The sequence below is a fragment of the Aotus nancymaae genome, unplaced genomic scaffold (genome assembly GCF_030222135.1).
Source record: "Aotus nancymaae isolate 86718 unplaced genomic scaffold, 86718_ANA_hifiasm-v0.15.2.pri h1tg000067l, whole genome shotgun sequence".
Classification (NCBI taxonomy): domain Eukaryota; kingdom Metazoa; phylum Chordata; class Mammalia; order Primates; family Aotidae; genus Aotus; species Aotus nancymaae.
The window spans coordinates 11,773,737-11,787,430 of NW_026988482.1; the positions used below are offsets into that span (position 1 = coordinate 11,773,737).

The following is a 13,694-nucleotide window of genomic DNA, read 5'->3' on the forward strand; positions in this document are numbered from 1 at the left end:
CATCGTGCTGGACTCCAAAGAGGACCTGAGGGGGTGTGAACAGAAGTGTATCCTCTTCCCCATGTTAGCAAATCATTTGGACCACACCATACATTACTATTTATATCTTTCCATAAAACTGTGGGTTCTATATCTTGGGAGGTTTTAGCAAAGTGCTTTTCTATAGCCGATTGAAATTTATTATCTAAATTTAAGAAATTAAGGGTAAATAAGGCTTGGGCCAATAGTGTTGCAAGGTCCTTACCCATATTCCCCCTTTTGTTTCTTGAGTATCTTCTTAAGAGTGGAATGGACACATTCTACTACGGCCTGTCCTTGGGGGTTGTACAGGATACTTGTGGAATGTTGGACATTCCATATGTGACAAAATTGGTGAACTTGTGAACTGTTGTAAGCTGGACCATTATCAGTTTTAATTTTTGTGGGTTGCCTCATAAACACAAAAGTTAAGAGAAGATGTTTAATGACATACCAGGTGGACTCTCCAGGAAGAGCATGTGCGCTAATTAGGTGGGAATTGGTATCAACGGATACATGTACATATCTCAGTTTTCCAAATTCAGGGATGTGTATAACATCTGTTTGCCATAACTGATTAGGTTCTAGTCCTTTAGGGTTAACAGCTATTGAAGGAAAGGACTTGCCTGTGAGCTGGCAATCTGGGCATTGCAGGATAATTTGTTTAGCTAGTCTTTGGGTAAGTTGAAATTGTTTAGTTAAGTTTCTCCAATTTTGGTGGAAAAATTCATGTGATTGGGTGGCTTGGTCAAGCAGTGACTTCATAACCTGAAGGTCTGCTTGATCATTGCCATGAACTAGTGGGCTAGGCAGTGAGCTGTGGGCCCGGCTGTGTGTAATAAAAATAGGATGTGTACATTGATCCAACAATTGCTGAAGTGGAAGAAAAAGTGTATACAAGGTGGGCTTGAGAGTGGACTTAATGAGGGCTATTTCAAGGTTCTGCAATAAACAAACAGAGTAAGCAGAGTCACTAACAATATTGATGGGCTGAGTAGAAGAGGTTTCTAGGGCCAATATTAGGGCTCCAACCTCAGTTCTCTGAGCGCTAGTAAATCCAGATCCAGTGAGAGGGTTATGTGGTTCCCACCAGAAAGCCACTGATCCATTTTTACCAGAGCCATCAGTAAAAAGCATTAAAGCATTAGGTATTCGGGAGTGAACTACCTTTGTAGGCATAACTACAGGAGTATGAGTTAAGAACTGGAGTAGTTTGTCAGCGGGAAGGGCATGTTCTATATGGCCCGCATAATCAGAGAGTGCTATCTAAAGGTCTAGAGATGGGGCAGGACTGCTTCCAATTCTTTTTTACTTAAGGGTATTCTTATGACATCAGGGTCATAACCTTGTAATTGATTGCATCGTTTGCCGCCTGTATAGTTGACTTTACTAATTAACTGGACATAGGGAGATAGTGTTATAGTCCCGGTACGTGAGCAAAACACCCATTCTAGGAAGCGCAGCCCTGGGGCCATCTGTCCTGTTAATACTGTTGGGGAATGTTTAGTAGGAAAAACAAACAGTTGGACTGAATATCATGGGTTCTATGCAATCTAGTTGCCTCTCAGAAATAGCTTGCTCTATTTTCTCAATTTCTCTTTTTGCAGCAGGGGTTAAATATCTGGGGGAGTCCAGGGGTTTATTGCCCTTTAGGATAGAAAACAGTTTCTGTAATTTGTCAGTAGTTATGCCCAAGGTGGGGTGAAGCCAGTTAATATTGCCCAGTAATTTTTGATAATCATTTAAGGTGTGTAATTGTCAGTATGCAGTTTAACCTTTTGAGGTCCTACTGACCGGGAAGTTAGTATGTATCCAAGATATTTCTGAGGTGAGGACATCCGTACTTTTTCAGATGCTATGATTAAACCTCTTAACTGTGTATCCCTTATGACAGAGGCATATAAACTTAAAAGTACTGGCTCCATTGGGACTGCTAGTAAAATGTCATCCATACAATGGATAATCTTGCAATTACAAAACTCTTTTCTACTGGGGCTTGATTTACATGATACTGACACATGGTAGGACTGTGGACTGTTCATCATTCCTTGAAAAAGTACTTTCCAATGAAATCAGTGAGCTGGCCTTTCATTGTTGATAGCTGGTATTGTAAAAGCAAATATTTCTCTGTCTTGTTCTGCAAGGGGAATGGCATAAAAGCAGTCTTTTAAGTCAATAATGACTATAGGCCAATCTTGAGGATTCAGTGTGAGGAAGGGAGCCCCTGTTGAAGGGGCCCCAGAGGTTGCAAATTATCATTGATAGCCCATAAGTCATGCAAAAGTCTCCATTTGCCAGACTTTTTGGGAATAGCAGTGAGCTGTGGGCCCGGCTGTGTGTAATAAAAATAGGATGTGTACATTGATCCAACAATTGCTGAAGTGGAAGAAAAAGTGTATACAAGGTGGACTTGAGAGTGGACTTAATGAGGGCTATTTCAAGGTTCTGCAATAAACAAACAGAGTAAGCAGAGTCACTAACAATATTGATGGGCTGAGTGGAAGAGGTTTCTAGGGCCAATATTAGGGCTCCAACCTCAGTTCTCTGAGCGCTAGTAAATCCAGATCCAGTGAGAGGGTTATATCTGATTTTAAGGTAATCATGGTTCTCTGATCAGGGATTAGTTGGTTCTAATATTCTCCTGTGGTTCTTGTGCCTCCAAAACTTGCCTTTCTTTTTTCCTTTCCCTGGGTGTTGGGGACTCAGTATGGTGAAAGTAGTAACTGAGCTATCTTTGAACCAAGGGGAAGAATATGCAGACCTTTGCATGCTATCATAACCAATATCTCACCTTGATAATCACTATCAGTTACCCCGGTGAGCACATTGATTCCTTTATTGGATAGGCTTGATCGCCCTAGGACCAATCCCACCATTCCTGGAGGCAGTGGGCCCCAGATCCTTGTTGCAACCCTTTTTGGGTCTTCTCCTTCTTTTAGCACTAATTCATTGGGGAAGAATAAGTCCTGTCCTCCTAGAGGTGGCTGCTCTGAGAGAGAGGACTGTGGACCTTCCATTGGATCAAGGAAGACTGCTGGCATTGCCTCAGTTTGGAGCAAAGTCTGGGGCTGGCCTCTCATGAAGTTTCCCATCTGATTACTTAGGGGGTTGCCATCTTTATCAAATTTGGACTTGCATTGATTTGCCCAATGTTTCCCTTTTTTACATTGGGGGCATATAGAGAGGGGTTCTTTTCCTAAGTTACTTTGGTCTCTATTGTTGGAACATTTCCACTTCGTATGGCCTAGCTCTCTGCATAGAAAGCAATTTGCGCTTATCTCCTTTATCACTTTAAGAGGCTTTAATGTCATAGCCAATATTTTGGCTTTGTGTGTTTCAATCCCCACCAGTTGACATGCTCTTATAAGTTCCCTGACTGTAGCTGCCTTTCCTCTGATTGCCTGTATTGCCTGCTGACAGTCTATGTTAGCATTTTCATAAACCAGTTGCAGCAATAAGATATCAACGGCCTATGCATGATTAATTTGTCTTGTAATTGCCTGGGTTAACCAATTGATAAGTTCAACAAATGGCTCCTGAGGCTCTTGTCCAATATTCACAAAGAATCCCTGTTGAACTCCGCCTTCGGGAATTCGGTCCCAAGCTCTGAGAGCACACAAAGACACTTGTGCATAGGCTTTGGGAACAAAACTTAATTGTTGTTGTACATTGACATAGGAACCCCTCCCCTGGAGCATAGCAGCCGTTGTGTTTTGCCTGACCAATTGATTCTGGTTGGCTTGTTGTTGGTACAACTCATCATATTCTGCCTTCCAGAGAAGGTACTGACTGGTCTCCAACGTTGTTTTAGCTAACACTGACCCGTTCTATGGAGTCATACTGAAGTTGTTTACTATGGCTTCAATTAATCCTTTTGTAAATGGGCCAGCCACTCCATTTTTTCTAATGCTTTTTATTATCGCTTTATAAACGTCAAAAGAAATGGGTTCATGTACCTGATTGCATTGTTAATCTTGCATTACCATAGGGCAGGCCAAGAGCTCCCCACCTAATGCTGCTTGCCTAAGACGGGGCCCCATAGTTGCAGTGCATCCCTTGTCTTTTTCCCAATTTATTGGAGGAGAGTGCTCAGGATAAACCTCCATTTCCTCTTTTGTATCTTTACCTGGTAATTATGGGGCTGAGAGAGGAGGAGGAGAAAGTAAGGTAGGTGATGGTTCGTCCTCCCTCCCCTTTTTAGGCTCTGCTGTATAGAGTGGGGCCAAAGTAGCTCTGACTAAGGACCATACTTTAAAGATGTTACTGGGACCCATTGCCATTGTGCATGATGTCATTTGAGATTTCTCCCCACTTGTTCCCAGAGCTCTAGGTCTAGGGTGCTTTCTTCTGGGAACCATCGGTTATGGGAAACAACAGTTTGCATTGCGTCCCTTAATTGAGCCTGCAAAACTGAGGCCCTGCTAGCTTTAGGCAGCTGTTTCAATACTTTCATATACTGTTTCTGTTGAGCAGATAACTGTTGTCCCATGATGAAACCCTAACTTGAAAATTCCCCCGAACTTGGAAATCCCAAGTGGGCACCAATGACTTACTGACTGTGCAGCCTCTTCACCTTTGTTTTGGTGAGTTCCGTCATGATCCATTGCAGCGTTGCTCACATGGGGCACCGACTGCTCAGTCCATCCTGCAGGCTCTGGCTGAGCGATGGATGACAGGGGCACTAAGACACAGGTATTTTGCGTGAGAGCAGCTAGGGGACTGCTGGACAGTGAGCGGCCTCGATAAGCTGGAGCCGCTGGCTTGTATTCAGTACAGAAATAATGCCAAAAGCCTAGAGCAAACACAACCTGTGAGTAATTAGCATTATCATTCCCCTTTACAGGGAGCAGTCATGCTCATGGATGAGTAAAGGTAAGTTTTAGGACGACATGAGTAAACAAGCCCATTTAAAGTAAATTCCCCTAAACTTCCTTGTACCTACTCCTCACCCTCTGCCTCAGGGTAGAACAGCTGCCTTCAGCTTATTCTTCCCCAAAACTATGCAAAACCTTTTGACCATTCAAAAAGGTTTGCATCCTTTCCCTATAATTTCTCCCACCACTCTGAGTGATCTCCCGCATTCCATAAGAGTGATAAGGAGAAATGACTGTTGGTTTTAAGAAGAGAGAGATATGTATCCTATAAGACTACATATTTCTTGAGCGCAAAGTTGTGTAATATCTTACTCCGTGTCTCCAATGAATTCTAGATTTCTGGTTTTCGTGACAGGATGACATGGTGCTATTAACCAAGGTAGGAAGTAACAGAAGAGAAGCACGTTTAGGGAGTAGGTAATGGATTAGGTAATGCCATGTTAAGTTAGTTGCTGATGTCTGTGAGACATCTGGTTGGCAGGTGGCAGTGACTAGCAGGTAGTGGTTACATGATTATGGGTCTGGAGATTAGGAGAGCAATCAGAGCTAAAGACAAAGAATTGGATGCATTCATGTGATAGTTAAAGCACTGAAGAAGACTAAGTAAAGTGAGGAGAGAACTGAGCTAATGCCATATTCTGGAGATACTGTTCATGGGTAAATGGAGACATAAATTCTAAGAAGGAGACAGAAAATGTCCTAGCTTTAAAACAATTATCATGGTCAATATCCAACCGCATTCCAGTGACTAAAATAGACAAACAACAAGCAGTCATGTTTTCTCTTATTTGATTAAGAAAAGATTGATAATAATTTCAGATATATTGCTTTCTCTTTCTCTACCTTTGGGTAATCAACTGACACCTGTAATCCTAAGACTTCTGCCATCTTGGAAACAAAACAAAGATTCTTGGTCACTGCATCCTCCTATCTCTGAACACCAGTGCTATTTTCCTTCTGTTTTCTGCCTTTTCCAATCATCCCCAAGCATCTACCTAGGTGTCTTGGCCCTTCTTCAGCAATCGTTTTTTAGTTGGTATCAAAAGAGGTTCCTACCTCTGTTAGTTCCTACCTGTATGGATCTGTCTTTTAATCCTCATAGACTTATTTGCATTACTAAAAGAGAACACTTTTACAATGTCTCTTTTAGTAATGCAAATAAGTCTATGAAGATTAAAAGATAGATTCATAATAATAAGTTTCAGGAAATTTGCTTTCCTGTTATCTAAAAGATGAAAGCTGCTAATCTTAAGAAAGAAACAGGAAACTAATATTTCTTAGATTTCAGTAGTCACAAGGCAGTCTGCTGTGTGCTTTATGTTTATAGGTAACACCAGCTCTGCAAGGGAGATACCACGTTTTGACAGATTAGGAAAGGGCAATTCAGAGAGGTAAACAATAACAGGTAACATTTGCTGAACACTGATATTGTTCCAAATGCTTAATTTTACTTAGTTCTTTCAACATCCTTATGAAATAAGCTGTCGTGTTTTCCCCATGTTATAGTTGAGGAACCAAGGTATAGAGTGATTGAGAAATATTTCCAAGGCCATGGAACTAGGAGCTAAGATTCTACCCTATGTAATGTGTCAGGAAATCACACGTTTACATTTCCCTGTATAATTTATTCCAAACAATACAGCTATTAATGGGAGAATCTGGGATTTCAGGCCAGTTACAAAAACTGTACTCTCTAGAACTGATGTAGAGAGGGTGGTCCCATCTTTACTTTTGGAGCTTAGGACATTTTGGAAGGGCAAGGTGATTTTTGAACACATACTGGGGTGTGAATGGGACTGTGGGACATAGGGAAGCCTTTGGATAGAGGGCCCTGAGAAATCGGAGGAGTCTCAGACAAACTGAGATTACAGGGAACAGGAAACCAAATGTTGCTATTTCAGAATTGCTGAATAAATGGGGTAGGATTGGATTGTCCTCCTCCACATGCCTTCACTTTCTCTCTCTTCTTTTTTTTCTGCGTGGCAGAGTTTCTTTTTAATTTAGGACCCAGAATTCACAATTCTCTAATTCAACATTATGTATTCTAGTTTAACTTCTGTGAGTTAAACTGATGTTCAGTAAATACTTATGGACTAAGCCAGGTTTTGTAACTAGTCTAAAAAGCAAACCAGAGTTTTAAGTGATTTACAGAATTTCAAATATCTGGCTTATTAAAGAACTTCTGAAATATAATATGTGTATAAATGGGAGACTGCCTGTTTATTCACATAGGAATTTCCAAACACATAGAAGTAAAGATGCAGGTGATGCAGTCCTTTTGTTGTTACTTTTGTTACTAATGTTATGAGATTAATTTAGAGTCTTTGGCAAGCCATCCTAACTTTGTATTACTGTATCAATTTTCTTGCTTATAGTTGGATATTTAAAACTTTATTTTTAGAGATACTTATAAAAGCATAGAAAATTTTCTCTTCTCACCAAGGATCAAAGGAACCATTTTATTGGGCATTTTGTAGATTACATTTATCACAGCTGCTGAAATACTCTCAACTGCTATTTATCTGAATAGATATCATTTTAGATATAACTTTCCTCAAAGCTAGTTTTCCTTGTACCCATAGTAATTATTAAAATTGATAAATTACCTCTACTTTTAATTTTTATTGTGAAATTAATCAGAACCAGTCAAACTTTTTTTCATAAATATTTCTTGGAAAATAGGAAAATATTTGCTTTTCTAGATTAAGTGCTATCAGGAAAGAACACTTCTGAAAAAGTGCCAGTCTTGTCCTTCTTGTTGGCATAGCACATAGTGTTGAGAAGTTAGTTCAAGGTCTGTGTAGTAGACTTAATTTTTTAAAGGCTTGCTTCTATTTGTTTGACAACTTAGATTGGTTCTTTATCTCTTTTCTTTCCCTGCACTTCCTATATAGTGATTGGATTTTCAAACTTTAGTGTGAAAGAGTGTGTATCGTATTTTCTTTCAGAGCTATTCACATATAATTCTATATGTGTATGCATATACATACATTTGACATATGGTTTAGGGCCTCTGAGGACTCAAGATTCATGACTTAAAGACAAAGCCAAATTCAAATAGCCATGAAGCCTTGAGGCCACATCAGGCCATATAAATCACCTGCTGTGTACTTGATAGCACTTCATTCTTATCTTGTCTTTGCTACTGTGGTGATTGCATTTCTCTTTTCTTTAATAAGTAGTGGCCACTCTTTCCCTATCTCTCTTTCCCTTACATACCAAGCACACAACATAAAACTGAGCTGATTATATTGTACTTAGGAATTGATTAAATAATTGAAGGAATTAAGGGCCATTGGTGTTTTTTTCTGGCTATTGTATACCCAGCACCTAACCCAGTGCTGGCTCATAGGAGGGACTTTGTAAATATTTGCTGTGTAATCTTTGAATGACTTTGCTCTGTTTATTGGAAGTACTAGTTTATATAACTCTTCTGAGACTTCATAGCAAAGTATAATATGTTTTATATCAACTTAATCTTGGATGCAAAAACTTCAGTAGATACTACTAACAGTTCCAACCTTATATCTCAATTAAACTGTTTGTATCTTTATGTCAACTTTTCCTTTTCATCCTACAACCCACCACCCAATGTCTTAGATTCAAAATACTCATCAGCACTTATACACTCTACAAGCTCTCAACCCCATGCCTTTTGTGTCTTGGCTTTTCTCATTCATACCTTTGATCAGGCAACACTAATGTATCAAACGTTTACCAAGCACCAAGTATTGAGCAAGTTTCTGACCATGCAGATATGGAACTTATTGCCCTCCACTGGCCCTCATACAATTTAATTTTCCAAAGGAGGAACTCTGCATAAAAACAGAACATTATAATATTGTAGTTTAAGTCCTAACAGGGAGAGGAAAAAAAACTAAGACAATACAGGTGAGTTCTTCATACACTTGCTTGCTCCTGAAGTGTCTATTTCCCATGTCTGACTTCTTCCTCAATAGATGTTAATATTCTGCTTATCCTTCAAGAACCAGCCCAAATCTTTCTTCTTCATTAAGTTTTTCTCAGTTGTTTTGTTTTTATTCCACACTCCCTTGCCCATAAATGGCCTTTTATTGTGGTTTAGGGCCTCTGAGGACTCAAGATACATGACTTAAAGACAAACCCAAATTCAAATAGTTATGAGGCCTTCAGGCCGCATCAGGCCATATAAATCACCTGTTCTGTACTTTGATAGCACTTCATTCATATCTTGTCTTTATTATTATAGTGATTGCATTTCGCATTTCTCTTACACTGATTGCAGAAATTAACCTGTTTTAAGTGATAGGGCCACATCACACTTTTCACTCAGGCTGGCTCCAGGTATGGCACAGGTTCAGGCCTACTGTATAACATGAAGAGACAGTATCAGGTGAAATTAAAAGCAAGCACTCTGCAACAAGTAGGCCTGAATTCAAATTCTAGCTTTAACACCGTCTAGTGGTATGACATTGACAGTTACTTAAGTTACTTATAGTTCATTCATCTATAAAATGGAGGTAAAAGCATTGCAGGCTTTGCATGTTTGGAATAAGGATAAAATGACACAGAGTACATGTTAAGTGCAGGTCTCCATATAATTTTTATTGCTTTGTTGCAATCCTCCATTAGACTGTGAATAACTGCAAGTTAGAATTGTGTTTTTTCCGTTTTTGTGCCTTCATGCAGTTCTTTACATATTGTAGGTTTATTGAATGGAAACACTTGTTCTTACTTCGTCATGCCATTCTTCCACCGCACCCTTCCCCTCCCCACATGATTCATTTCAGTTGAAAGATCCTGAAGTCGTTTCTTGTGTTGTTCTTTACCTATATGTTGTGGTCTGTTGCCACAGCAACCAAGGCATGGTTGAAAAATCACTCTTCTATTTAACTTCTCTCTTTTGAATTCAGAATGAGGAACAAATGGGTCAGCTTGAAGGATTTGTTTGTCTTCTAGTCAGACAAGTGTTTGCTTCATGTGGAAATTCTCTTACGGTTAACTCATTTCTTATATTTTAAAGCATGTTTCCTATTCTTGGGGGAATCTAAATCTTTGTTTAAGTCTGTTTTCTTCTGGATTCCAAATAAATGGTTTTGAAATCAGTATAACATTTTCAGGATTTATTTTTAGCAATAGTTTATTATGTTTAATAGTTAATAGTTTATTATGTAATTATGTATTACGTTTAAAATTATGCTGTGTGTCTCAGGTACATGTGTTGAAGGGTCTAGAGACAGAGTTGCTCATAGGAAAGAGAGAGCTAACCAGACACAATAAGTTAATGTTAATGGACATTAGTGTAACAATGCCCTGAATTATCCTCACCACGCATATTACTTAGAATGTAAAATATTCCCTTTATTTCTAAAATGTTTTAGGCCTAGTAGCTTTGAAACAGCTATAAAAAGTTTCTTTCATCACATTCTTAAAGAAATACTGTTGACAAATTCAGTAATAATAACTGACTTGTCATCCTCAAAAGTGGGCTTCTTCAGTTTACCACTGATAGTAGGAATCAATGGTTTAAGGGATAGAGCCACATCACACTTTTCACTCGGGCTGGCTCCAGGCGTAGCACAGTTCAGGGCTACCGTATAGAATGAAGAGACAGTATCAGGTGAAATTACAAGCAAGGACTTTGAAACAAGTAGAACTGAATTCAAATTGTAGCTTTAACACTGTCTAGAGGTATGACATTGACAGTTAATTAACTTTTCTAGGCTTTGTCCATTCATCTATAAAATGGAGGTAAAAGCATTACAAACTTGACATGTTTGGAATAGGATCAGATGAGACAGAGTACATGTTAAATGCATGTCTTAGTATAATTTTTATAGCCTCAACTCATTGCTGAGGAGGGGTGTTCATTCTTAGTTAAGAAGCTAGTGAAAGACTGTTATTCAGCTGTCTGGAAAACTGAATTTCAACTTCCACTGTGTTATCTAGAATATCTGTCTCATTTTTTTCTGTCTATAAAACTACAGCATGTTTAGTTTGATCTGTCTACTTCGCAGGGATTTAAGAACAGCTAAGCTAACAAATGAGGAGAAAATACCTTTGAACTGTTTGAATGAAAATTATCACAAAAATAAAAGAGTTCTATTGATCAAATCTGACATAAACTTATTGTAAGAATACAGGCCTTTGAGACCTTATCCTTTGTGGTAATCTAAGGATATTGAAATCGTTTGCTGATGTGACAGTGCCTAGAAGTATTGCATCTCTTACAGGAGAAGCTGCACTGAAAAAATACGTTACCTGAGCTTATGGCAGCTTCCTCTTGATGATCTTTTCCATGAAATGGAAGTTCAATGCTGTTCTTAAAATAAGCATTTCCTGTGACAAAGCATTACAAAATGTGCCTCTGCATAACTGTCATATTTCAAAATACATGCTCCAGGAATTGAAGAAAACCTTAATCATACAAACATTAAAGATGAAATATGTGAATATAAAAAATTGAAATTACAGGCCAGTAGTAGACTCCCAGAAATTTAAAGATGTAAAAAACCTTAGAGATAACCTAATCTTTTTGTCATAGGTGACTTACTGATATTTAAAACAAAAACAAAAGCTTTTCTGAAAGTAACTGTTCGACATATATTTTTGTCACAGATGATGTATTGATTTTTTCCTCAAAAATTGCAAAAAGTAATAATTTAGCCAAATAGGGAGACTGAAAATTCAAAATAGGATTCTAGTTATGTTGAATGAGATAGTTCAATCTCACAATTTTAAATGTCAACAGTTACATGAAAATGTGAATTAGAAGCAGAAATACATTCCTAGGTCTTGATAAGGCCCATAAAGATATTTTGTTTTTAGATTCTGATATCTGTGATGCTCAATTATAAAAATAGGATAAAGTCGGTGGCTCATGCCTGTAATCTCAGCAGTTTGGGAGGCTAAGGCGGGTAGATCACGAACGAGGTCGAGAGTTCAAGACCAGCCTGGAGAGCATGGTGAAACCCCTTCTCTATGAAAAATACAAAATTTAGCAGGGCATGGTGGCACATTCCTGTAGTCTCAGCTACTCAGGAGGCTGAGGCAGGAGAATTGCTTGAACCCTGGAAGCGGGCATTGCAGTGAGCTGAGATAACCACCACTGCACTCCAGCCTGGGTGACAGAGCAAGATTCCGTCTCAAAAAAAAAAAAAAAAAAATGGTATAAAGTAAAAGAAAAACACAAAACAAACAGTTTGGAAATATCTGATCAGGGAAACAACACGGCGATTAAGAATGCCAAAATCAAACATCTAAATTGAGGCCTGGATTATCAGACAGAATGACTGGATTCCCAAATTAATATAATCAGTGAAGAAATATTACAAAAAGAAAAAGAATTGCTTACTAAATCCTTAGTCATTATTTCAAAACTGTAACTTTGCTTTATTCTCAACATAGGATGCCCAGAATTTGGTCCTGAGACAGGAAGCCTGTGCTTTTAAAGTCACATCTTAGTTTAGAATTTTAATTTCTCATGATCAGAAAAGATAATAACATGTATTTCATTTATTCTTTGCAGAAATCTTATCAAATACTTGACCAAAATCGTTTTATTAAAACTGCAGCATGGATATTTAGGTGTTCTGTGTAAAATTAGATGTGAATGTGCATGTGTTGTTTGTGTATTTTCTATGTATGTATCTGAAAAGTAAAATTTTATTTTTTTACTTTTTCTAGGGCTGTAATAAAATACAGAATTTTCATAATGTAGTACCTGAAGATATGAACTTGAGTTTTCTCATTGCCTTAATTTCAAATAATGGAAATTACACATGTGTTGTTACATATCCAGAAAATGGACGTACGTTTCATCTCACCAGGACTCTGACTGTAAAGATAGTAGGTAAGCATGATCAGTATCCGGAACACATAACAATAATGTGATCAACTTATTATGGTTTTTAATAGTTTTTTACACACTAGTACGTAAATAGTATAAGAAAAGAGATTCATGTTTTTTATTTACAGCACTATCTCTAGAGCCTTCAACCATTCCATGCACATAGTAAGCATTCAGTAACTGGGTCAACTGAATGAATATGTGAATGAAGAAAAGGTAGTTTGGGGAGGGAAGGAAGTATCAGACAGATCTATGTTCAAATTTTATCACTGCCACTTATTAGAAACATGACTTTGAACAAGGTCTGTGTCTTTATCTGTACTCTACAACTAAAATTGATTGAGAATATTAGAAATAATATTCATATTGTGTTAATGCAGTTTTAGGCAAGCAATAAAGAATCGGTGAATGGTAGGTAACATTTTTGTCAAAAGAGTGTTTTATGTGGATTAAGTAAACTCTGTGTTTCTAGATACTGAAACTGCTGTAGCCATTGCTGAAGGTATTTGCTGGCAATAATGTTCAACCATTATTTTGCAGTAAGAGAATAGGGGTAAGAAACAGCAATTCTTAGACAGAGTTGACAAACTCCTAGCAAACCCAGAAATAAAGAAAAATAGTATCTGGATATGTGGCTTTTGGGGATGAGCCCTAGATACCACCGTGTCCACTGTATTAAAAAAGGTAGCGTATCTGGGTAGTGTTTTGTCATACCCTATCTTTTTATAGATGGAAACATTAGGCTGACTGGCAGGAAGTAACCTGTTTAGAGACACTCAGTGAGTAACTTGAAGAAGTAATTCTAAATCCCATGTCTATGTTCAGGGCTTTTTCTAATGGTCTGATGTCAGATTTAGTGTAAGTTACCTACAAAAAGGCTTTCATATAGTGCACATAGTATTCAAACAATGTTGTAATCACTTCTCTTCTTTTCTGCTTACTTTCTAAATAATGCTTAGCTGGGGATTAATTCA

General features: G+C 38.1%; 1 protein-coding gene across 5 annotated transcripts in view; it reads left to right on the plus strand.

Annotated features, from left to right (window-relative positions):
• The window catches only part of IL1RAP (interleukin 1 receptor accessory protein), a 153,850-nt gene that overhangs the window by 98,182 nt on the left and 41,974 nt on the right, over positions 1 to 13,694 (plus strand). For all 5 annotated transcript variants that reach the window (XM_021671369.2, XM_064366920.1, XM_064366922.1 and 2 more), the window contains exon 5: positions 12,558 to 12,723. In XM_021671369.2, coding sequence (XP_021527044.1) covers positions 12,558 to 12,723 — 166 coding nt within the window. The remainder of the gene's footprint in view (positions 1 to 12,557; positions 12,724 to 13,694) is intronic.